At 54.9% G+C, this 24,015-nt stretch overlaps 8 protein-coding genes across 8 annotated transcripts; 5 read left to right on the top strand and 3 right to left on the bottom strand.

Annotated features, from left to right (window-relative positions):
- Window positions 1-65: 65 nt before the first annotated feature.
- Window positions 66-1,882, top strand: EsH8_X_000526 (uncharacterized protein; the record flags this gene model as incomplete). The annotated part of the gene is made up of 4 exons (XM_083274614.1): window positions 66-947; window positions 998-1,079; window positions 1,135-1,740; window positions 1,836-1,882. 4 exons carry the CDS (start codon window positions 66-68, stop codon window positions 1,880-1,882), a joined length of 1,617 nt encoding a protein of 538 aa, XP_083120006.1.
- Window positions 1,883-3,314: 1,432 nt separating this feature from the next.
- On the top strand, window positions 3,315-4,499 carry EsH8_X_000525 (SGNH/GDSL hydrolase family protein; the record flags this gene model as incomplete). The annotated part of the gene is made up of 4 exons (XM_083274613.1): window positions 3,315-3,436; window positions 3,497-3,519; window positions 3,581-4,274; window positions 4,346-4,499. 4 exons carry the CDS (start codon window positions 3,315-3,317, stop codon window positions 4,497-4,499), a joined length of 993 nt encoding a protein of 330 aa, XP_083120005.1.
- Window positions 4,500-7,406: 2,907 nt separating this feature from the next.
- EsH8_X_000524 (uncharacterized protein) lies at window positions 7,407-8,452 on the top strand (the record flags this gene model as incomplete). Its single annotated transcript, XM_083274612.1, has 3 exons — window positions 7,407-7,573; window positions 7,646-8,129; window positions 8,189-8,452. The coding sequence occupies 3 exons, from the start codon at window positions 7,407-7,409 to the stop codon at window positions 8,450-8,452; spliced, it is 915 nt and encodes a 304-aa protein (XP_083120004.1).
- A 292-nt stretch (window positions 8,453-8,744) lies between these two features.
- Window positions 8,745-9,651, bottom strand: EsH8_X_000523 (HotDog domain-containing protein; the record flags this gene model as incomplete). Its single annotated transcript, XM_083274611.1, has 8 exons — window positions 8,745-8,817; window positions 8,867-8,945; window positions 8,997-9,062; window positions 9,135-9,249; window positions 9,308-9,373; window positions 9,423-9,438; window positions 9,519-9,559; window positions 9,613-9,651. 8 exons carry the CDS (start codon window positions 9,649-9,651, stop codon window positions 8,745-8,747), a joined length of 495 nt encoding a protein of 164 aa, XP_083120003.1.
- A 466-nt stretch (window positions 9,652-10,117) lies between these two features.
- Window positions 10,118-11,733, top strand: EsH8_X_000522 (TFIIH/NER complex subunit TFB2; the record flags this gene model as incomplete). Its single annotated transcript, XM_083274610.1, has 3 exons — window positions 10,118-10,250; window positions 10,318-10,405; window positions 10,470-11,733. The coding sequence occupies 3 exons, from the start codon at window positions 10,118-10,120 to the stop codon at window positions 11,731-11,733; spliced, it is 1,485 nt and encodes a 494-aa protein (XP_083120002.1).
- Window positions 11,734-12,122: 389 nt separating this feature from the next.
- EsH8_X_000521 (uncharacterized protein) lies at window positions 12,123-12,962 on the bottom strand (the record flags this gene model as incomplete). The annotated part of the gene is made up of 1 exon (XM_083274609.1): window positions 12,123-12,962. One exon carries the CDS (start codon window positions 12,960-12,962, stop codon window positions 12,123-12,125), a length of 840 nt encoding a protein of 279 aa, XP_083120001.1.
- Window positions 12,963-14,503: 1,541 nt separating this feature from the next.
- On the bottom strand, window positions 14,504-15,559 carry EsH8_X_000520 (NRDE protein-domain-containing protein; the record flags this gene model as incomplete). The annotated part of the gene is made up of 1 exon (XM_083274608.1): window positions 14,504-15,559. The coding sequence occupies one exon, from the start codon at window positions 15,557-15,559 to the stop codon at window positions 14,504-14,506; it is 1,056 nt and encodes a 351-aa protein (XP_083120000.1).
- A 2,309-nt stretch (window positions 15,560-17,868) lies between these two features.
- Window positions 17,869-22,556, top strand: EsH8_X_000519 (P-loop containing nucleoside triphosphate hydrolase protein; the record flags this gene model as incomplete). Its single annotated transcript, XM_083274607.1, has 5 exons — window positions 17,869-18,075; window positions 18,143-21,165; window positions 21,217-21,663; window positions 21,718-21,834; window positions 21,893-22,556. 5 exons carry the CDS (start codon window positions 17,869-17,871, stop codon window positions 22,554-22,556), a joined length of 4,458 nt encoding a protein of 1,485 aa, XP_083119999.1.
- Window positions 22,557-24,015: the final 1,459 nt, after the last annotated feature.

Raw genomic sequence — 24,015 nt, 5'->3', positions numbered from 1 at the left:
TCTGTGATACCCGAGAATCGACCTTGCTTCCATTTTTAACAACACCTGATTTCCAGTCAATCAAAATGGCCGGCCGCGCTGAACGCTGGGATCGCGACCGCTTCATGTACGAGCGGGAGCGGGACCGTGGCTACGGAGACGAACGCCGCTTTGTCGACGACCGCTTTGTCGATGACCGAAGCCGGTTCGAGGAACGTGACGATTACCACCCGCCCCCACGCCGCGGCAGAGACCGTTCTGATGAGCGCTACGATCGCGGCCCCTATGATCGCGGATTCCGTGGCCACGAAGAAGAATTTGTGCGAGACCGCCGCTACGTCGAGGAGGATCGCTACGGTCCTCGTCGAGGAGAACCCTTGGACCGAGAGTTTGACCGTCGCCTTCACCTCGAGAAAGAGCGTGAGCGGGAATTCCGCCCAGTCTCTCCACCACGCCGCCCAACCATGGTCCGCCGCCAATCTTCCCTCGACACCTTCGACCGCCGTCCTCTTCGCTTTTACGAACGCGAGGAGTACCCTCCCCCGGCCCGCAGAGAGGACGTCCGCCGTGATGACTACCGAGCACCCCCCTACGTCCCGATCCCTCTTCCCCGCACCCGCCAGCTTGGCCCTGCACCCTCCCAGCGTTATGACGATATCCAGATTGCGGAGCCGGGCTACTACGGCGACGAGGAGTTCCGAGACATGCCCGAGCGAGTCAAGGAGCGTGAGGTTGTCAGGTCGCGAAGACGCAGAGACCGCAGCAGAGAATCCAGAGTATCGAGATCCACCAAGAAGAGCTCGCACAGAAGCAGCTCAAGGTCCAGCAGCACATCGAGCAGAACGACTAGCAGCAGCGGCGCCCCGACCATCCGCAGCGAGTACCCCAAGAAGGGCAAGACTCGCATTCCCGCGCGACTGGTCTCCAAGCGCGCTCTCATCGACTTGGGATACCCTTACATCGAAGAAGTGAGCGATTCGCTGTCTACCATATACTGAACTGAAGCTAACTTGGTTAGGGCAACACCGTCATCGTTCTCAAGGCCCTTGGCCAGAACAACATTGATGAACTATTGAAACTCAGCGAAGAGTACAAGCAGAGTAAGTCATTGCCGTATCCTTCGTCATTTCTTAGGTCCTGTCTAATCCATTCTAGGTGAACTAGAGATTGCTGCCGCTCGCTCCTCGGCCGGCAGACTTGTAGAAGAACGCCAAGAAGAGGTTTACACCATCCCTCCACCTGTTGCCGCGCTCCCGCCGCCCCCAGTGACGGTCGTTCAAGAGCCTCCTCCACCCCCCGTGGTAGTGGCGCCGCCTCCCGCGCCGCCGACGGTCGTGGAAGCTCCTCCTGCTCCTGCCCCAGTCATTGTCGAGGCTCCTCCCCCGCCACCTCCTGCTCCAGTGGAGGTTATCAACAAGACAACCATCATCCGCGATGTCTCTCCTGCCCGCAGCGCCTCGTCATACACGACGTGCACTTCCGCGACGCCAGTCCTATATGAGCGCCGGGAATACAGCGATGAAGTTCCCATCGGGCCGATGGCCATCGCAGAGCGTCGGCGCAGCCGCTCGCGCTCGCGCAAGAACATCCGGTCCGAGATCAAGGCACTCGAGGCCGAGCTTCACGAGCGTCGACGTCATGGAAACCGCGAGCTGGTTCGCGCGGAGCAAATGCCCGACGGCGCCGTGGTCCTGTTCGAGGAGAAGGTGGAGAAGATCGAGGAGCCGCGGCGCGGGGTGCGGATCGAGAAGGACAAGAAAGGTAGGATGGCCATCAGCGTACCAAAGTACTACTAAGGTGCGCCTTTGTCGTCACCAGGTCATGCAGTAAAACGCAGGCTAACACGAAGTCGACAGGTCCTCCCCCGAAGCTCGTGCGTGCCATGCTGGCAACCCTCACGTAAGCGCATCATCAGCCTTCACAAACGGGACTTGGCAGCCAAGAAGAAATGTATGAATGTACAGAAGACGAACTACAGACCTCATATATGAAGAGACGGAACTTGTTGCATTAGCTTGAAGGGTTTGGGATTTGGCATGGCGAAATTATTACAACTATTCCCCCATAGAAAAAAAAGGATATTGTCGGTATACGAAGCTAAGGAAGGGATACACAGCTATTCGGAAATCCGGCTTTTGGCGAATGACTTGTTGTCGGCATCACTTGCGACCATGGGCAAAGCCCAAGTCTCGTAACAGGGTCTATCGTCTGGCACGGGATGGGGTTATGGGGTTATTTTGCTTTTAAAGACGGCGCTATTTACGAAGTAATGATTTTATTCACATTCACATTGTTGAAACCAACGCCTACTCTTTCGGATTCCACATACCCGTTCATTGAGGCGTCTCTCAAAAATCTCAAACCAACCAAGCTCATTTGACAACTCACTACACTACTCAACCTCCGTCAACTCTTCACGTCGATGCAGATGAGATGGACGTAATTAACTTTTGACGAGGATATCCTCGTAGCGGAACAGCGCTTGACAGCCCAACGGACGAATGAAATGCTCACCTTCGTGTCATGAAGATAGAGGGGGAAAAAAAGAAAAGGTCAAGGACCTGGTTCTCTCGATCTCGTCGCACCATCCCAGCAAAACGGAGGCGGCTGCTCCGCGCACGTGACGCCCAATCTCCGAATCCCCATCTCGTCCCGTCTCATGCAAAGTCCACTTTCACTCTATTTCACTTCACTCCACACAGCTGTTCTCCACACACACGCTCACCATCGCGGCAAAACGGCTTAGCGGCATGATGTGCACCAGTTCGGATGAGAACGAAAGATTCCCTGAAAAATCACGCCCCGCGGCTGCAGAGGTTGAGAGATTCAGCGGCCGTCCAAAGCCGCAGAATTGGTGGTAAATCCAAGACATGAACACCGTCACCCACGGGCTACTACGCCGCCGGGAGCCGTCTGCAAGTGCCGCGGCAACGGAATAAGGGGAGACATCTCGGACCTGGATGCCGGCGATGACCACATATACTATTCTGAAAGGGCCAGGGGCTCCGCGCCCCCTTGCACATGCCCCAAGCTTCCTCGCTTTGCTCCCGTTGATTGAGGGGCTCCCGGGGTCCCAATGGGTCGGGTAAGGTGTAGATTGGATGTCGAACTTCTCCAAAGAGCTCCTTTTTTTTAACCCCTTCGGCAGTGCGGGTACGGAAACTCTTGTTTATATAGGTAGTGCCGGGTTCCTCGGTGATCGCTCACGGCGATCTCCCACCTCTGCGTCCCTTCGTTCCCTGTTGCCTCTTCTCCCGAACCGAGTCTTTCGTTTCTTTGAACACATTCGTTATTTTTGTGTGGTGGATCGACGTTTTGAAAAAGTGCAGGACACGATGAAGTCGCAAATCTTGACTACTGGCCTTTTGGCTGCGGGAGCGAGCGCCCTCGACAAACGCGCATGTACCGCGACTACAGAGTGGCCGGGATGGGCCAATGTCAAGCACGCATTCGTCTTGTAAGTCACCATTCAAACCCCTCTTCACGATGTGGCAGATGAGACTAACACCCTCCCCAGCGGCGACTCATACTCCCAAACAGGCACGCCTCTCACCCAGCCCACCTCCCACCTCTTCCGGCTCTCCAACTAACATTCACCCAGGCTTCAACACCTCCCTTGAGGCCCCCTCCCCGTCCAACCCCCTCGGCAACCCTTCCTACCCGGGCTGGACCTCCTGCAATGGCCCCAACTGGGTCGACTACCTGACGGTGAAGCACAACGCCTCCCTCCTCTACACCTACAACCTCGCCTACGGCGGCGCCACCGTCGACGCGGACCTGGTCAAGCCGTACGCCGACACGGTCCTCACCCTCAAGAACCAGGTGCAGGACGTCTTCAGCGCCGCCTACGCCGCGCGCACGGCCCCGGCGTGGACCGGCGCCGACTCTGTCTTCGCCTTCTGGATCGGCGTCAACGACATCGGCAACTCGTACTGGAACGGCGCCGCCGCCACGTCGGCGCTCAACGCCCAGATCGTGGGCGTCTACCAGGGGCTGGCGCAGGAGCTGTACGACGCCGGCGCGCGCAACTTTGTGTGGCTGACGGTGCCGCCCGTCGACCGGACGCCCATGCTGCTGGCCGAGAACGCCGACGCGCAGACGCTGGCCCGCGAGGACATTGTCGACTTCAACGCGCGCGTCGGGGACATGGCGCGCAACGTGACGGGCTGGGAGGGCGCCAACGCGTGGGTCGTCGACGCCAACGGCGTCTTCAACGGCGTCCTGGACGACGTGACCAAGTTCGAGGCCACCAAGGGGTACAAGAACACCACGGCGTACTGCGAGGCCTATGAGAAGTAAGCCACTCCCCCTTCCCTCTGTTTAGGGGTTAGTTTGCGAAGAGGACCAAGAGCTAACAGTCGACCAGCGGAACCGACGCTGATGACACCCTCATCGAGAGCTGCGGCGTCAAGGTCAACGAGTACTTCTGGCTCAACACGCTGCACCCGACGTACCCCATCCACGAGGCGGTTGCCGAGACTGTTGCTGCGGCGCTGGAGGCTGGCCCCAACGTCTGCTGAGCAGTCGCGCGTGCGAGCGGGTCTGTTTGAACTTCGTGTACTTACTTATTTGCGGAGACGCATGTAAATACAAAGAGACGTGTCTATACCTGAAAGCTATGATTGGATATGTATTGAAGATTGGTGAAATTGCATGTTAGCTGATGAGTCCCCCCCTCCCCCTCCCGCTAGTGTTCATCAAGCTGCCGGCTCAACCTTTTGCGATGCACCTACAAAGGAACCGGGCGCAGGTGTCGCAAGGATCCGACGTAGTAAACCAGGTCGATGTTCAGAGCTCGGTCACATGCGCCAGCTTGCATGTGACGAGATAGAAATAAAACCTTGTCCAACAGGAAAGAGGGGATTCCAGTGAGGATGGTGAAGAGGGTGACGACACCACTGCTCCTTTTATGCTGGGAGATGATGAATCGCTTCTTCCAACTGTGCGATGGCAATCAAGGGTGAACGCTTCTGAAATAGAGGTGCGGTCAAGTTGTGCGCTGGTGTTTCCTGACGCTGGATAATACCATGTCAGAAGCCTGACAAGCCCATGGGAGGCCTGTACATAAGGAGGGTAACTACAAGATTGAATATAGTCATTGTTATTATTGATGTATTTATTTTTATGTAATACGTAGATTACTATGCAGGTTATCTGCTCTTAATTTCTGTCAAACCCTTGTGAAGGTGCCATAAAACTCAGTGGTAGTCGTTCGTTAAGCAACTCCCTGGACAAAAGCACAGCCTCATCTAGGGCTCTACAATCCCCATAAGTTTACCTAGCCCGGTATTCTGCTCCTTGATTACCCGGGCGACGGATCTTGCGACGTACATCGCTTAGGCGCGGCCTGTCCTTCTTTGGTAAGGTGTATAGAGGGGCGAGGTGCCGAAAGGTCGTTGGTCATGATAGGTGCAAAATCTGTTTGGCTGCAATCACAGTCCCAATGTGATGAGACCCGGGATGTGCTCAAGGAGCATAGCTCTTCTTGTGTGATATAGATGCTAGACTACTACACCGAAGACTAGGAGCTTGGGACGAACCCCGCGATAAGATGAAACCAGTATGTCGCTGCGTCGGCCTCGAGATCTTTGAATGGAGTGCTGTACACATGGCTTGAAATCCCATCAGCAGGCGTGGCAGTGTTTCTGCAGTCACAGAAATTCGATATCAGCAGCTGTGCCATGTGACCTTAAGCGAAGCTTGTACCCAAGGTCACAAGTGAACAGTTCTTGATTAGGAAATGACAAGTAGTAACCTTGGAAATGGCTAACCTGCAAAAGGGATTCAGGGCTCCTAGCTTCCAATGCCTCCAATGAGAACAGACTTCTTTAGAAAAGCAAGGGAAATGGCATACAAATCCCGTTTCCACATGGTAATTGGCAAAGTAGTCGTGTCAAACATTCGCGCACAACATATAGCGAGGCCATAAGCAATAACTTTGACTAGCACTTTTCTGACCTGACTGTATACGATGCTGTCCTCTTTTACAGAAAGAGGCCTGGACAACCCCAACACTACTGTCGTGAGATAAGCAATGAACGAAGAGGTGCCTTGCGGATGCTACGTGTTAGTGTGGTGCCATACAACTTGATAGTCCAATGCATCGCCAGTTGTGTACAGGCAGTAACACTGCGCCACAACGACCCAGGCCAGAGGGGAGTCTTCTGGGCAACCCCCATTGGTCGGCAATCCGGCAAGACCAAGGAATTCTCCTCTATATAGACGTAAGTTGATCACCAACCACTGACAACAGCCAAGGGCAATTTCAGTGGGGCCATCTCATGGCCAAGGCACTATTGCCTAATGTGGCCGCAACAGGCAGGGATTGCTTCCTTTTCACAGGGGGGGGACACGAGAGCGAGAAATAGGGAGAAAGAAGAAAAGAATGTGTAGAAATTGATGATGGCGGTGGGCAGGCGCAGCGCTGCATTTCGGCCGAGCCTTGGGACTTTGATACCCTCAACCACTAAGCAGGCTGTGCCCAAATCGACAAGTGTCTCGTGGTGAACAGTTTGGTGAGGATTGCAAACATGCTTTCTTTCATTGTCGGACCAGACTCGGTTTGAAGATCGATGCCCTCCGCCAACGGGAGCCTGGCCCGAGTGCGTCCACGGTTTGCAGGGATGATCTTTCGCCGTTGACGTCGTATGGAGGGAGGGTATGTCTGTCGAATCCACCCTCAAGGAGCCAAGAATTAAGCTTGAATGGACACTAGACGGGATCCGGGCCCGTAGGCGCACAAGTGATGAGCCCACGCGGGGACGGGAAGCCAACCTTACTCATAACTGACATCGAGTCACCAATGCAAAGCATATCTTGTGCTTTCATTGCCAACTTTCCCTCTGAGACACATCACCGTGGGGTTGCATAGTACGTTGGCCACGCCCGACTATAGAGAGAGGGAGGCGCAGGGGGCCCCCTCGTTACGTACAGCGAGGCCGCCGACTGACTTTGACTGCGACCGACCAAAAAATGACAAGGCAAATGTTCAAACTAACCAAGAGTCGTTGCCTTTGCAGTGCAGAAGTGGAGTTGATGGGAGGGGGGCTGTCATTTGCTGCCCAGGGTTCGAGTGTGGCACAGCTTTCCGCCCAGCACAGCTTTTCGCCCGGCCGGGGTGTGCACCAGCGAAACATCAACCCAAAGCGGCAGCGGCAGCGGCAGCGGCAGTGGAAATCATTGGGTCTCAAGAATCAGGTTGCAAGTCTTCGGCAAGGAAACGTCGTTATTTAAGTCATGGCCTGACCCTCCCCCGGGTTTGTTTGTGTTACGTTATACACACCAATCCCGTATCAAAGTCTCGACATCCAGGCTTTGAGCGTTCAGCTTGTCAAGTTGCAGACTTCCCAACTTGCAAAAGAAAAACGAAAATTCATTTTATTTCAAATTGATATAGGAGACAAGAAACGGACCCTACGGCTCACACGATGATTGCGAACTACGTTTCTTACGTCGTGCAGGCGGTACTCACGGCGCTGGTACTGGTCCCGGGAATCGCCCTCCTCGTCCTCCTCCTCCGAAAGTTTGGCATCTCGAAGGAACCCACTCGCCGATGGGTGAACTTCACCGTCGCTGCCTTCGGGTTCTGGTGCCTGTGCGTTGCTTTCTTCGCCCTATGATTCATTATCTGCGCTGCTCGGAATGCTGACTAGGATGGCTCATTCAGGTGTAATCTCTTATTCGTCATTGTCGGCATAATGACCGTCGTCCCTGGTCCTTACACGCGCTACAGTCTCATGCAAAGCTATGCAATGAGCGTCATGAACCTCATAGGCGGCCTGCTCCACCACGCGGGCCAGGCGTCGCTGTTTCTCGCTCTCTTCTATCTTGCCAGAACCCTCACCTTACTCCGAACCGACGAAACATCCAAGCGGTACCGCATCGGCAGGCTCTTCGCACTCGGCACGGCAGGTTTCATCGTCGTACTAGCCCTTACCGCCTTTTGTCTCAACATCGCCGGATATGCCCTTCACATTGATCAGTATCGGTATGGCTACCCGTCGTCCCAATGGGCTCGTGTTGAAGTCATGTGGTTGGTGGCTGCAATCTTTGGGATCGTCACCACGGCCTTCCACGCCTTTTGCTCCATCGGCGCCATCGTGTATGTCGCCAAGGCCCGCAACAAGGTCAAGAACGGCCCCCTGCACAAGGTAGGTTTGAGCCGAATGATGATTAACGTGGGATGCATCTTCTGACAATGAACCGCCAGGCATCCGACCTCCTTCTTGTATGTGCTATCCTATGGTTGATCCGCGCCGCCTGGATGGTCGTCTATATTATCACATCGATGACCGGGGTTCTCTACTCCCCCTGGTATTATGTCTTTGACTGGGCCACTTTGGTCGACTTTTTCCTCAACACGGCTATAATGTTTGTCGTGCTTGTGCTGCTCTATGTCCTGGCCACCAAGAGTACCTACGGGCTGCTGAAGCAACAGGACCAAGGCAAGACGCTTAAGGAGGAGAGTGTATAGGCAGAATTGCTGAAGACGATTCTTCGATGAGTTACGATGGCAGGGATATTGGTTGAAGAGAATTTGATCTTTCCTTGTTGACATACCGTTGATCAAACCAAATGAGCAAGGTCTGGATAAGGATGACAAACAAGCGTAGGACAATGGCGGTGCGAGACGTGGTTTTGCATAATACGACTTTCAATGACTTACGAACATATGGGTTTGTTTGTTTATTCGTCTAAAACCGGTTGACTGGGCTCTATATGGTGCAATCCTGCCCGTTCATTGTCAATTGCCGTGGATAGTCTCTCTATTTTTCTTCCTCGGCAATGTACTCTTCCGGCGCCACAAAATCTTCAGATTCCCACGTCTTGGCGATGTACCTGGCTGACAGTCAGTAACTTGGCTAGCTCCGGCCGGGATGATGCTCACTTGGTATGACTTCCTCTAGCAGCAAGCTCCCCTTTCTTGTTGAAGAATGTAACCGTAGTGTACGCAAGGGTCCTCCCCACTACGAAACATCAGCATGATGCTCTGGGGCTTTCAGCGGACTTGGACTTACTCTTGTCGCAGGTGGCTGTGCCCGTCAAGATGTCGCCAGGCTTCCCGCCCGGGTTCAAGTACGTGACTAGTCTTGTCAGCCGTCGTGAAAGTAGAAATGTCCTCATCGAAGGCACTGGGAGAGGTTGTGTATACGCACCGTTGATGTCAGTCGACACGCCAGTCATGAACCTGCCCTTTGACGCGACGGCCAAGGAACCACCCAGGTCTACGAGACTGGCTAGAGTGCCGCCATGAATTGTGGAAAGACGATTCTGGAATAGTTAAGCCATTATGACTGTGTAGAACAATAGAAAAAGATCAGGGACTTACCGTGTGTTCTTTTTGGATGGCTAGCTCGAAGTCGACCTTGCCCACCGAAGCGCCGGTTACCCGAAACTAAAACCGAGTGAGTAGAGCTTCGAGGAAATAAGCGGAGATACCATACGTTGTTACCAAGCAATCTAATAGTTTATCAGCTCATGAGAAAGACAACTGCATGTCGAGATGCACAGTTAGGGGATCCGGGTGCAAGCCCACTCACCTCGGTTCAAGTCCCGAGTCTTTGGTGAAGGAGTTGAAGACCTGGGAGAGCTGTCAGCTTCCGTTGGCGCGCAGTTGGCCGAGCGACAACTCACTGATCGCACGAAGCGCAAGGGCGGAAGCTTTGGAGGCATTGTGACTGGTTGTAGATCAATTGGTTGGCGTATCTTGCGGTCTGTGAACGACAATTCCAAGGTGAAGCTCGGCAGGCTTCGGCAATTGGAGGGAGTTCCCAGACGGCAATATGACGTGCGCAACGTCCCTTGGCTCTGATAAGGATAAGATAAGATAAGGGAGGTTGAGATAAGATACAGAGTAAGCATAGGTATATGAGGTACCTCCCGTCAATGCCCCTGCTCTGCCTGAGGCGGAAAATTCCGCTGACCCCTGCTCGTTCAATGATTTGATTGAATGATCGCTGTAGTTGCATTGTCGCAAATCGTCGTGAACTTTCCACCTCGATTCAGCACACGACAATCCCACGAACCCACCGCACCAAGATCCGTCCGCGCATGCTTCCTGCCACAGTTCTCGAAACGCCTCTTCCGAACATGAGATAGCTTCGATCGACCCTACAAACCAGTGCGCAAATCGCCCATCATGTCGGTCAGCTCGGGTCAATCGCTCCAGCTGGCCGACTACCTGGAGAAGCTGCCAGGCACGACGTTCAGGAAGCTCTACCTGCAGCCTTCGACGGCTTTTGCCATCTTCCGCAGAATGATACCGCCGTTGGGTGAGCTGCCGCTGCCCCGTACATGAGGGTAAAGCTTCATGGAGCAGTTCGCTGACCCGAAAGCCAGCCAAAACCATCGTCATGGCCATCCTCTACATGCCGAAGCCCATGCTGCTCGAGGACTTGGATCTCTGGGTCAAACCGGACTCGCGAAGGTGCGCACTAAACTTCATCTCGATGTGGAACCCTCTCTGACCAGTGATTGTTTCTTCTCTTTAGACAAAAGGATCAGGCAATCTCCACCCTGCGCAGCTTGCACATCCTCCAAATCACCGTCCCCTCCAAGGAACGCCCCCAGGAGATGCAGCTCACGACAAACTTCAAAAACTCGCTCCGTCTCGCCCTCGAGGGCGGCGGGAACCACAACTCCTTTGGTGTTCCCTCCTCGCTCCCCGTCCCGCCAGAGATTACCGTTCCCTTCCTCGACCGCTACGCCCGCCGCAAGTGGGAGGACATCCTACACTACATCGTCAACACCGTGAACCCCGGCGGCGCGGACGTGGGCGGGCCTAAGTCGTCCGTTAAGAACCTGCTCGTTGCGGGCCAGCTCGTCCGCCGCCAGGGGTCTGCTGTGGGAATCACCCAGGCCGGCTTCACCTTCCTTCTCCAGGAGGCAAATGCCCAGGTCTGGACCCTCCTGCTCCTCTGGCTCGAGGCTACCGACCACGCAGAGGACGCCGCGGGCATGGAGAGCACAGACATGCTCAGCTTCCTCTTCCTCCTTGCCAGCCTCGAGCTCGGCAGGGCCTACGACACAAACGCCCTCACCGAAGCGCGGCGCAACATGCTCCCCAGCCTGCTTGACTTCGGCCTCATCTATATCCCCTCCCACAAGCCCCAACAGTACTTCCCGACCCGTCTCGCGACAACATTGACGAGTAGCTCCAGCGCCCTCCGCAGCGCTGGCGCAGGCTTCTCCGCCGCGCTCGCTGCTGCCACCGGCCCCCGCCCAGCGAACGGCGTGACTCCAGGAGGCAATGAGGACAGCAAGGGCGGCAGCATCATTGTCGAGACAAACTACCGCGTGTACGCCTACGGCCAGACGCCGCTGCAAATTGCCGTCCTCTCGCTCTTTTGCAAGCTCAAGCTACGTTTCGCTGATATGGTCTCGGGTCGGCTCACGCGAAACTCGATACGCAACGCCGTTGAGCGCGGCATCACAGCCGATCAGATCATTTCGTATCTCGGCGCGCACGCGCACGAGCAGATGCACCGCATGGCCGCGGTGCGCAGCCGACCCGTCCTCCCGCCCACCGTCATCGATCAGATCCGGCTGTGGCAGCTCGAGACGGAGCGGATGACGACCACGAGCGGCTTCCTCTTCCGCGACTTCGACAGTCCCAAGGAGTACGAGGACATTGCGGGCTATGCGGCGGAAATTGGCGTGCTGGTGTGGCGGAACGACAAGCTGGGCATGTTCTTTGCCAGCAAGCATGAGCAGATTCGGGATTACCTTAAGTTGAGGAAGAAGGCCGAGGATTAGACTGGTGGGAGGGGCACGGGTGCTGTTCTCGGAAATATTGCCAAGTCGGTCGCTGGATTAAAGGCGCCGGAAACACATGGTCACTGAATGCATTAGCAGGCGTTGGGGATGGAGAGGGCTCCGGTTGGTGTAGAAGTAAATGGGTATTGGTCCTAACAGCAGAGTTTCATCTCGTAGCCCTCATGTAAGGTATACATACAAGGGTCAACACGTCCTTTGTGCGGTTTCCCGCACAACCTCGCCTTCAACAATGCTTCTCGTCCTCGTGTAAGTGGAACAGTGCGACGATGAGGTCATTATAACTCTCCGGTCGAAACCAAACGCAAACAAACGCCAATAACCATGATTATTCCGTCAAATAATCTGCTTTCGTGCCATTCGAAAACTGCTCAAAGAATGCTTGCTCTCTTTTTGGTTGGAAGCTTGACCTTAATCCCCCCCTTTTCCGACCCGGTGGCATCCGTGGTCCGTCTCCCACTTCCACTAAAGAGTCGCGCAACGAAGCCCTTCCCAGTACCTGCGCCCAGTGGCAAGAGCGCGTCGCGTCCCATCCGCCGCGCATATGTCTCTTGCCACGCGTGCAGGCTCTTTTGGGCTTCAGGGGTACCGCAGAGTGCGTCAAGGTGCAGAAAGATGCGCAGGCATCGGTTGTCCTCGTCGGAGAGACGTCGAGCTTCTTGAATAGCGGCAGCGCCGTAGCGATCAAGTGCCGTGGTGGTGCTTAGGGGAAGGTTGCCACGGCCTTGGTAGGCAGCCCGCTGCTGGACAAGAATAGTCGCCTTGGCTGCGTGGGCAGCCACCAGGAGCGACAGGGTTTTTTCCTGGAGCGATTCGGCTTGGAAGCGGTCTTGTAGAGAGACGAAGCGGCCAGTCCAATATTCTGAAGGTTGTGCCGTAGTGATGATGAGTGGGTTGATCTCTGCAACCGCTGTGGCTGCCAGAATCACGGTTGTCGCACTGGTATCAAAGGTTGAAGAGCTGCTGGTTTTGCGGGAAGATACCGTCTGTTGAGAGAATTTGCGCTCACCTCCGTTGAAGCCAGTCAATGAAGACTTGGAGATAGAGGCCGTGATATTGGATAAGACGGCAAGGGTCCGAGATTTGGGAAGTCGCTTCTTCTCCACATCGACTCGGCTTGTTGGCCTGTGAAGTTGTTTTGCGCCTGTGGGGGAAGGGCTGTTCCCGGTGGCAGTATATTCCAAGTATTCCAGGTTGCCGTAACGACGCATTACTTGCTTCTCTTCATTTTGGGGGGCCGCGGCACCCGTTACTGCTGTGACGGTGGAGCTGGCAACAGTCGGGTTGCCAGAAAGGGGTCCTCCATTGGAGAAGCTGGCTGATAGGCGGCGTGCTCCATGGGGGGAGAAGTTGAGACCGGCCGCTCGGCGGTGGACCGGTTGATTTTCCTGGTTTCGATCTCCGTCACCCTGCTCAATACTGGCTTCATCTGAAGATGGAACGCGCGCAGAGTCAGGGTTGGTGTTGGGAATCTCTCCCAACACTCGACGATTTTTGAGAGCAATCCGTCTCTGAGCAATGAGATGACGTTGGTGGCTTTGCTGACCTTGTAGAGCTCCTTTTCGGGACTGGGATGATTGCGATGCCCCTGTGGATTGTCTGACGTCGGCCTCATTGCGTTCGGAGGCTCCAATTCCTCTATCTGCTCGGGAAGACTCGAAGTTACCGCTGTATCTATTTGGTTCAGCAGCCCGATGGTGGTTTCCTTGAGAGTCCTCTGAAATCTGTTGTGGCAAGACTGGGATTTCGTCGTCTTTGTCGTTGATGCTCGAAATGATGGTGATTGTTTCGGCACGCTCAAGATCCTGTCCATTGCTGCGGCGGACGGGCCCAACAGGCCCTGAGATGGTCGGGCGAGAGGTGACATGGCCAGATACCCGCGAATTGCGGTTTCGAAGCGGGAGGAACGAAGATGCAGATAGACGGTCTCGCATCTTTCAAGTATAACAACAACTACAGCCAAAAGTAAAACGAAGAAGAGAAAGATGATGTAAGGGATGGTCCAGAGAAAGACGGAAAATGTGACCTGCCAGGCGGTAATTGTGTTTCCCGACGAGGCAAGAATTATGCCGACCGACTCAAAGACTGAGTGGTAGACGATTCGAGTAGCAAGAAAGCAAGACCTGGATCCGAGGATGATGAGGTGGAGGTTGGCGTACAAGAGCTCGATGCAGTGGGAAAGGATTGTGACGAGGCAGCGGGCGGTGTGGGCAAGCAGGACTAAGCCGAGGGAACCGGATTCGGCGGAGGACATTGCTAGATGAAGTGAAATAGTCAAATCAGACGAGCGGTTGGTTATTCGACCCCAAGATGCAAGATGGTGAATCCAGCCGTGAGCTGGGAGTGACGTTCAGATGAAAAAGTGCTCTGATGTTGTTTGGATGTTTGGACGACGCGTCGACATCGAGTGCACGGCCGACGGGTGATCCATCTACCTAGCTGTCTTCACAGGTAGCTCTTGCCGAAGATGTTTAAGTATGTGCTAGAAGGAAACACCAGTTTATGTTGTCGTGGCTTCCATTATCGTCACCTTCTCATGTAGACCCTGCAGCTAATCCCGACAATGCAAGCTTAGCCCCTTGGATGCTCCCTTCCACTGAGTGTTACTTTCTTCGTTATTCTTCGCCCTTGTTACGACTGGAAAATTCTCTTAATTCTTTTTCTCATTATACTTTATGATGACGTCCTGACACAAATAGCTTCAAAGCGCCGGGCCCACGTGCAGGACCATCTAAGATGCGTTCCATGGCCCTTAGCTCTCCCATCCCTCGATCTTAAACCGAAACACCTCGTCGCCTTTGCCCCTTTGAATTGGATTCCCATTTCCATCCCAAAGAGCCCTCTCTCGGTACGATACATTGCCGTCCCAGTCGACCATGATGATCGTCTGCCGCTGTGTGCCGTACAAACCCACCTCGAAGCCCATGTTGGCCTGTGCTGGTGGATCAGGCCGCTCGCCCAGTTGTAGGCTTTCGGCCGCCTTTTGGTCATCGGTAGCCCATTGGCCAGGTCCCCTGGAAACGGCCTCCTCCATGGCTTTGCGGTGGGCTTCGTCGCCAAGAGCGGGGACAAAGATGGTCTTTCTCAGCTCTTTGATGTAATCGGCCAGGCTCATGTCGGGGTGTTTGGGCAATGTGTCGTTGTCGAGAACCTTGAAGAGGTGCTCTGCCAAGGCATCCTCATCCATGTCCTGAGAGACTGCCTCCTGGATGGCTTCTTTGATAAGGCGCTTTCCGTTCTCGACCTTGGGCCACGGCTTGGGATCGTCGTACACGGTGTTGCTGAGGCCGTAGACCTCTCCGCGCTGCTCGGCAACCCATGGAACATCCTGCAGCTCATCGCATCGGTTGGAGATGATGGCAATGCCCTCAAGCGCGCGTTCGGGCTTTTCGTCGCTGCCGCGCTTGCGTCTCAGTTTTCCAGCTACCATGGAGAAGCCACCGACGCCCTTAACACCTCCGTTTTTGACGAGATGGTTGACCGAGTCCGAAGCGGACTCAGCAGGGTCCGAGCCCAGCCATGCCGTGACCATGCCGCCGCGGCTGCGGGCAGCATGGATAGGGTGGTTCGCATCCAGGGGGTCGGTTTCGCGATAGTTGGTGAGAACTGCAAGTTGACCCGTCTTGGTGATTCCCAGCCAGGTGCCCTTCTCCGCTCTCTGGAGGTCCCTGGCGGAGAGCACAGAAGAGCCGGAGGGGTGAGACCACCAGTGCGGGCGAGATGTTGGCCGCAGGATAAACTCGTCCCGGTTGTCGACGACGATGAGAGCGTAGGAGGGGTGAGCGGTGGTAAGCAGAACGATGCACATGGTGGGCGTTCTCGGGTCGGTATCTCGGAGAAATAGGTTTCCTATTGGCGCTTGTCCTCTATTTCTCTCTCTTGTTCGAGGTCTGTTGCCTTTGGATGCCGTAGTCTTTGCGTTGCCTAATGGTTCTGGATCGTTGTCTTTTTGACCATCCCCTCGTATATCTTTTGCGTGGGCGAGCGGGGCGACGAAAGTCCACTCAACCTAGCAGTTGAAGGTCAATCAATACCTGGAGGCGTGTGTTGGACTGGCTGATGATGGTGGTGTCTTGGTTGCGATGCAGAGCGTTGTGGTAAGTCAGGTCAAATCGCACGCAGTTTGAAAGTCCTTGGGCGTCGTTGGTCTTTTTATCACCTCGGATGCAGAATCAGTCCACTTGCTAAACGGAACGTAAAGATCAGCTGGGCTCAGCTCAGCTTGGCCGGTGATGGTGTTGCCTCGGTCTTGGGGTCATGCATCGTCTGACGCTGAAGCTTGGCGACTGCTGGCAGCGTGGCCGTTCGTCCACTTTGAGTCTCCGACAGCGGTGTCGGCCGGGGATTGACAACATAGAACCAGCTTTCAAGGCCAGCTCTGCTGCAACAACTAGGTGCACCACAGAAGGCCAGCCGACAGGTTGCAGTTGACGGCGCTGTGACGACGTGTGCGGGGTGGCTCTCTTTCTCCACCTAAGTGGGTGTTGGGTTGAAGAGAGAAAGCATGGCGTGCGTGGCTGGTTGAAACCTTTAGATTTGAGGCTGGTGATCACCTGTGGCGGTGCTCTTTGTGGGTCGACTTCTTCGTAGCTCGTTACATAAGAACGCTCAGCTGACGCCTTGATTAGCTAAGCAAACTGGTAACTGTTCCCGGACAATTCCCGTTTATCGCACGCAACCCCGGCTCACCCACCCGCAATCTTCCATCGCCAACGCACTCCCTCCAAGGACCATTTATTCGCTGCGACAGACAAGATGACTGAAGACCACCAAAGATTTGGGGATGGTTACTTGCCTGTTTAAGGAGGAAGAAAAAAATGAAGAAAGGGATTGCCTGTCAGTCGCCTAAAACCCTGGCCGGCTCCCCCGCATAGCGATGAGCAAAAGCAGAAGACTCGCTAAATGAAGCGTCGCTGGCCTCGTCATCGTCTTCGTAGCCGAACAGGCACGACGCCGACGCGTCCATCCACACCGCCAGCCGTCATCCCGCTCGATGACTCCCATTTTTCGCTGGATGGTGACAATCTCGCTTGCGAATAACCCATCAGTCGCCATCCATGATGAGAAAACGGCCCAGAACACCGGCGATGTGGGTATATCGGGTCCACCTTCTCGGCCGCCCCAGGGCTTACATGTCGCGGCGATGATGCCTTGGCAAGGATCCCGCGTCGGGTCGAGGTCGGCCACGGAGCACCAAGGGCACAGAGTCTCTGACTCGTGCCCGTTTGCGCGACTGGGACGGACCCAACGAAATACGTTGCGGCTTCTAGTCAAGCCTGCAAGTTCATTGCAAACTGAAGCCGTGCCGAGCCATATTTGTGATCGAACGCATTGTTCAAGGACGAGGGGATAATCCCGACCGCAAGGCGGCTTGCTTGCTCTCTTTGAACACTCCGCTCTTTGCGCGCCAACGGCTTATTGCGTGCTATCATCTCACGAGCCACCGTTTACAATAATTATTATCCCGCAACGGACACGGATTGTCCCGGAAGGATTCAGCGCAGCAAAGTTCGATGCCCCGCCTGTTGTCATTCGCCAGCGACCTTCCCCTTTCGACCTCGCGCATCAGCCAAGAGCAACAGTCACAGCGTTGAGCCATTCATCCCAGACTTATTAAGCTGAATTTCAGAGTTCTGAATGGCGCGTCCCCGGCGGGGATCCCGCTGCCCTGCTGGAGCGGTCTTACTGCTTACGTCCGCGCCTTCGACTCTAGTCCACGACGCCGCAGCCTTGCAGCAATGTTTTGTATTGGCAGCAGTATGCCGGTAGTCAGAAGGCCTCGTCTACCTTGCACAGAACGCGCACTGGAATTTGTTGCGCAAGGTACCTCGTCATACCGAAAACGAGTTAACAGATAACGGCGTCGGGACCGGCACCGGCTTAACGTCAGCTTTTCTCGTCTGTGCCGCGTTCCCTCCGGTAAGCATAAGCATATTAAGCTTGTATGACAAGCCACTCCGGATACCAGGCTAGCTTCTTCATCCTCTGGCGTTTTCCAAGCCCCCATTGCCACGCAGAAACGAACGCCCCACCCCTTCTGGCAACCAGACGCTGAACCCCTGGTCGTACCTCTCGTAGGAGCTTTACACCGACGACAGTTGCCAAGAGGCACCAGACATGAGTTCAAGGTGCCTCAACGACGACTCCCTCGGGCCCATCGTCCAAGGGTGCCGTGATGACTTCGATTTCACTCTCCGGTTTGAGAGGATTTTCCTGGCCATCATTCCTGCAGCCGTCTTCATTGCCCTTTCACTGCCCCGCATCGCTTACCTCTCTCGCAAACCTCGAATTGTGGGAGCCAAGTCAGTCCAAACAATAAAATTGGTGCGTGAGCCAGTCATCAACTGAGTAGATTTATCTCAAATCATCATACTAAAAGCATGCTGTGTAGGCCATAGTCACAGTGTTTGCGACGCTTCAATTCGCGCTTCTCATCCTTCAAACCACTTCCAATGGCTCGCGCATTGATGGCTTCGCTGCGACGGCATCATCCCTTGGCTTCCTGGCCGCCTTATTCATGCTCGGATTATCGTACGCCGAGCACTCGAGAGCGCCTAGACCCTCAATCCTGTTGACAGGCTACATCTTCCTCCAGATTTTGTTCGATGTTGCCCAAACCAGAACTTCCTGGTTGATGGCCAGGACCTTCTCAACGCAACTCTTTGCAAGGCTTTTCACTGCATCACTGGTCGTCAAGATTGTTATCATGTTTGTCGAAGCCCAGAGAAAGGCAAAGTGGATTCGCTGGACCGCGGAAGAGCACAGCCCTGAAGAGACGAGTGGCCTCTTCAGCCTGGGTGTATACTACTGGCTCAATCGTCTCTTCCTCTACGGGTACCGGAACGTCCTCACCATCAGCGACCTGTATGCTCTCGACCAAGGCATGATAGCCGAAACGATGCAAGTCACTCTTGCCCAAGAGCTTGAAAAAGGAACGTATCATGGCAAAAAGCATGGGCTTGCAAGAACTCTAGCCAAAGCCCTGGCTGTCCCTTTGCTTCTGCCAGTGGCTCCAAGAGTCGCATTGATGGGATTCAACTTCAGCCAGCCCTTCTTCATCCAGGCTCTTCTTGAGCATCTCCAAGATCCTAACCCGACTAAAAACGTGGGATATGGACTCATTGGCGCTGCCGTCTTGATTTACACTGGCATTGCCGTTTCGACGGCTTTGTACTACTACTTCCAGCAGAGAGCTCTCTATATGTCTCGCGGCTGCTTGTCAGCCGTCATTTACAAGAAAACCACGGAGGCTGCAATTGGAGGAGCGGGAGACGCCGCCGCCGTGACTCTCATGAGCACCGACACCGAACGCATCATTCGCGGATTCTACAGTCTGCACGAAGTCTGGGCTAATGTTATAGAGATTGCCCTTGGTTGCTGGCTACTGGAACGTCAACTGGGCGCGTCGTTCGTCGCACCGGTCATTGTTATCCTCATCTGCACCGCCGTGACTGCCAGTATCGCAAAATACACCGGCGAGCGCCAGTCACGATGGATGGCACAGATACAGAAGCGCGTGGGGCTCACCGCCAACGTCATCTCCAACATGAAGTATCTGCGCATCTCTGGTATCACTGCGCCTGTCGCTGAGTTTGTCCAAAGTATGCGGGTCGAGGAGATGCGCATCGGAAACCAATTCCGTTGGATGATTATCATCACTGCAGTCGCTGCGCTGGCCCCGAGCATGGTTTCCCCGGCAGTCACTTTTGCCTTTGCGCAGTCCCGCTTGGATACCACGACCATCTTCACCGCATTTTCATTTCTGGTACTTCTCAACGGTCCCCTGGGACAGCTGTTCCAGTCTATTCCATCCATGATTGCTGGGTTCACTTGTCTCGGTCGAATCCAGGAGTATCTGGAGAGGGATTCGCGTGTCGACTTTCGGCAATCCGCCCACTCAGTATTGAAGGAAAGATCCTCCGAGGAGACTGTATTCCGAGACAACTTGGAAGATATTCCCCTGAAGCCGCTCAGCAAGAACAAGCGACAGAGCTCCGAAGCCACGCCCACAAGCCCTGCCATCTCGATCGTTGATGGTAGCTTCGGCTGGACCGCCGACAAAATGGTTCTTCAGAACATCACTGCTACCATTCCTGCTTCTCAGCTTACTCTGGTAGTTGGCCCTGTAGCATCCGGAAAGTCTACGCTTTCTAAGGTCCTCCTGGGAGAAGTACCATTCAGCAGTGGATTGGTTTCCGTGCCCTCACGCAACGCCGCCATCGGCTACTGCGAACAGAATCCGTTTTTGTCCAATGGCTCCATAAAAGACAATATTGTTGGATATTCCACTTTCAATAAAGCGAGGTATGACGAGATCGTCGAGGCGTGTATGCTTCAGACAGACCTTATGCTTCTCCCTTACGGCGATGACACAAAAATTGGAAGCAACGGAATTATGCTCAGCGGTGGGCAGAAGCAACGTGTCTCCTTGGCTCGTGCTCTTTACCTCAACAGCGACCTCTTGATCTTTGACGACATCCTGAGTGGTCTTGACAATGACACGGCGGCGGAAGTGTTCCGAAGGGTGTTTGGACTCGATGGAATCATTCGGCGCCGCAAGGCTACGGCTGTTCTATGCACCCATGCCATCAAATACCTTCCCTTAGCAGACCACATCATCGCTCTCGGATCGAATGGTACCCTCGTCGAGGAAGGAACGTTTGCCGACTTGATGCGAGACAAGAAGTATGTCGCCAGTCTTGGTGTTTCCGCTAGAGACTCTGACACGGAATCCAACTCGGAGGAAGATTCAACTGCAAAGTCCAAGCCATCGCAAGTCACAAAGCCGAAGCGCGCCCCAGCCATTGCTGCCGAACTGATGGAGAAGTCAAGACAGACGGGGGACATAAAAGTCTATGTGCATTACTTCCGCAGTCTCAGTCTCACTTCTGTCTGTATCTTCATTTTTTTCACCGCTTCATACGCCGTCTGGAACAATTTCCCGACCATTTGGATGAAGTACTGGACGGAGGACACCCTCGGCAAGACCAGCCAGTACTACGTGGGACTTTTCGCTTTGTTTAAGGTACTGCAGCTACTCTCCCTCTTGGTCGCCGGTGTTGCTTTGATCATTTACATGACGACCTCCTCCGGCACCATACTTCATCGACAAGCCCTGCAGACCGTCATTCACGCGCCGCTCACGTTCTTCACCACCACCGACTCTGGTGTTATCACCAACCTCTTTTCTCAAGACATGACACTGATAGACAACGAGCTGCCGATGGCTCTGCTCAATGCTACGATTGACGGATTTGATACGATTTGTATGGGCGCTGTCATCGCAGTTGCATCGCCTTACACGGCGATCAGTTACCCCTTTATGATTGGCTTTTGCTGGATCATCCAAAAGTTCTATCTCAGGACCTCTCGCCAATTAAGATTGCTGGATTTGGAGTCAAAGAGTCCGCTATAGTAGGTTTTTGAAATGTTTGTCTTGGCGACTTCACAGCTGACATTTGCCAGCACCCACTTCCTCGACACTATCAAAGGCGTTGCCACTATCCGTGCTTTCGGCTGGGCGGGTAAGGACATCGCGCATAACCAGCACCTGCTTGATACTTCCCAACGGCCCGCGTACCTTCTAGCCATGATCCAGCAATGGCTCGTCGTGACAATGCGGCTCATGGTCGGCTTCATTGCTGTCATCCTTGTTGCACTCGCCACCCAGCTGAGGACGAACTCTGGATTTACTGGTGCTTCCTTGGTGACGCTCATGTCGTGGGGCGAGACCATTGCTATGCTCATTAGGTTCTACACACAGCTCGAAACGTCCCTGGGAGCTGTTGCACGTATCAAGACCTTTTCCGAGAAGGTCACACCGGAAAACCTTGAGGGCGAAGACATTGAGCCGCCAGAGGAGTGGCCCGAGAAGGGTCATATTGATGTCAATGGAGTCTCTGCGTCGTACGGGTGAGTCAATCATTCTGGCACCGTGGCTGAACAGTCGTTAACTTGCAACCGCAGCAACGAACAGGAAATATCGCCGGACGGCGAGAGCACTCCGCCAAGCCTAGCACTGAAGGATCTCACCTTCTCCATCAAGCCTGGCCAAAAGGTCGCCCTGTGCGGCAGAACTGGAAGGTGAGTTACCATCGATTTAGCATCGGACGCAAAAGAGGATGTCACTAACTTGTCCCAGTGGCAAATCCTCCCTTATCCTCCTTCTCCTTCGCCTCTTGGACCCTGTCTCGACCTGCTCACAGAACATCGAGATGGACAGCATCCCCTTCCACCGCATCGACCGCTCAACTCTCCGACGCCGCATCATCGCCGTCCCCCAAGACGCCGTCTTCCTTCCTGACGGCAGCACAATCAAGTCGAACCTCGACCCCTTTGATGCCTCCTCAGACGCTGAATGCATGTCTGTCTTGCGGACGGTGCAGCTCACCAGCTTTGTCGAAGAGCTCGGCGGCCTGCACGAGGGCATGAGCGCCGACAGCCTCAGCGCTGGACAGAAGCAGCTGTTCAGCCTCGGACGGGCGATCCTGCGCAGGCGGGTCAAGGACGCCAAGTTCAAGAGGCGCGGCGGCGGCATCCTGTTGCTGGACGAGGTGAGCTCGAGCGTGGACCACGCGACAGACCTGTTGATGCAGGAGATTATCAAGGAGGAGTTTGGGCCGTACACGATCGTCATGGTGTCTCACCGGCTGGACATGGTGATGGACTTTTTCGACACCGTCATCGTCATGGATAAGGGGCGCGTCGTCGAGACGGGCAGTCCGGCGAAGTTGGTGGACACGGCGGGCAGCCGGTTCGGCGAGCTGTGGGCGATCGAGAACCAGGGAAGGTCACGGGAGACGTGAAACCCATGGTCTCGTCTAAAATAATCTGTACATAGTAATACGATGTAAATACCAAACTCTCCAGAAAAAATCGCAAAAAGAAAGGAACGTCTCGCCACAAGCCAATCTCCCTGGGCGTGGGCTGGGCCACAACCACTTCCGGTCCGCACACTGGCGATCTAGAAGGACGGTGTTTTGCCTGCGAGGAAGGTCATGCAGGCCCGATATTGTGGCCGCTCTGTGAGCATCACGTATGGATATACTCTGCGTTGTCCCCAGTTTCCGACTTCGGCCTAGGCCGTGCATGCTCGGCGCATCCATATTCGCCCCCCCTTCGCTTTCGGCTCCTGGAGAGCACGCGCGCATGTGGCAGTGTAGCAGTCTACCAGGTCTACGTAGCAGAATACATGATGGTCCCTGAACGACGATGTTTGACAGCCTCCCGAGTGGCTCATGATCTTTCAATATATGATTCACAATTCCTTATATCCCGACTTGAAGTGCTGGATCCGGGGTGGATGACCGGCGATGACATTGTGAATTTGGGTGGAAATAACAACGATTGGGCTTGCACAATACGTACGCGACAGAATCGCATCAAGGAGACCTAGGCCATCTATTCCACCGGCGAGCCCGTTTCTAGCGTGCCCGGTCGCCCCTCTCTGCGTCTGGTTCCTGAGAGCGTGCATGTGGCAGCCAGCCATCTGCGCCAAGATGGTTCCGGGCCCGAGGCGACTACCCACACCATTCCCAGAAGATGTGCAGATCTACCTCCCCGATCGGGGCGCATACCGCAGGGTCGGATATTCGATAGTGGCTTTTGGTCTGCCTACTTCCGCCTCGCGGCTCCCACGATGTGCATTTACACCTTCCCCCACGGACGTAGGTTGGCGACCGGGTAGATTAAACGTGCTCGTAGTGGGCACAGCTTGGCCGGCAACCATTGGTGGCTTATGGTCTGGACTGGCCGTGCCGGCGTACGGGTGTGGTGATGACCTTTTGGCGGGCGTCCATGCCGTCAGGAAGTCGCCGTATGAGGCAATCGTGCAGGTGTGTCGGCGTTGGATCGACCCATGGCCTGCCTCCCCGCCTTACCGGCTGCGATGGAGAACACTTTGCTGGCGATCTGCCATGGCCAGCCCATCACTGATGGTTTACTGGGGCGTAGGGCGTAGCCGGATGGGCGCAACCCGCCCGCCGGACGAAGGATGGTGCGGTGGGCGGTGGGGAAGCGAGCTATCGAGAGGAACGATGCGACACTGCAGATGGACGTTTGCCAATGGCATTCCCTTTTCACGTCATCATGGTGCCCAGACTTGGCTCATTTAAGAGTATGCGGGTGAAATTGTTGGTTCCCCTTTTGAAGCTCGTGATCGGGCGGCTGCGGCGGCGGTGACGGCCTGCGAGGGGAACGCTGTACTGCAGCCGGAGCGGAGGTGTTCGGGGTTTTGTGGGACTCGAGGACTGAGGCGATGTCTAA

The sequence above is a fragment of the Colletotrichum jinshuiense genome, chromosome 10, assembly GCF_051148585.1.
Source record: "Colletotrichum jinshuiense chromosome 10, complete sequence".
NCBI classification, from domain to species: Eukaryota; Fungi; Ascomycota; class Sordariomycetes; order Glomerellales; family Glomerellaceae; genus Colletotrichum; species Colletotrichum jinshuiense.
Note: the sequence above shows the minus strand (reverse complement) of the source record. Positions and strands in the feature narration are given on the sequence as shown.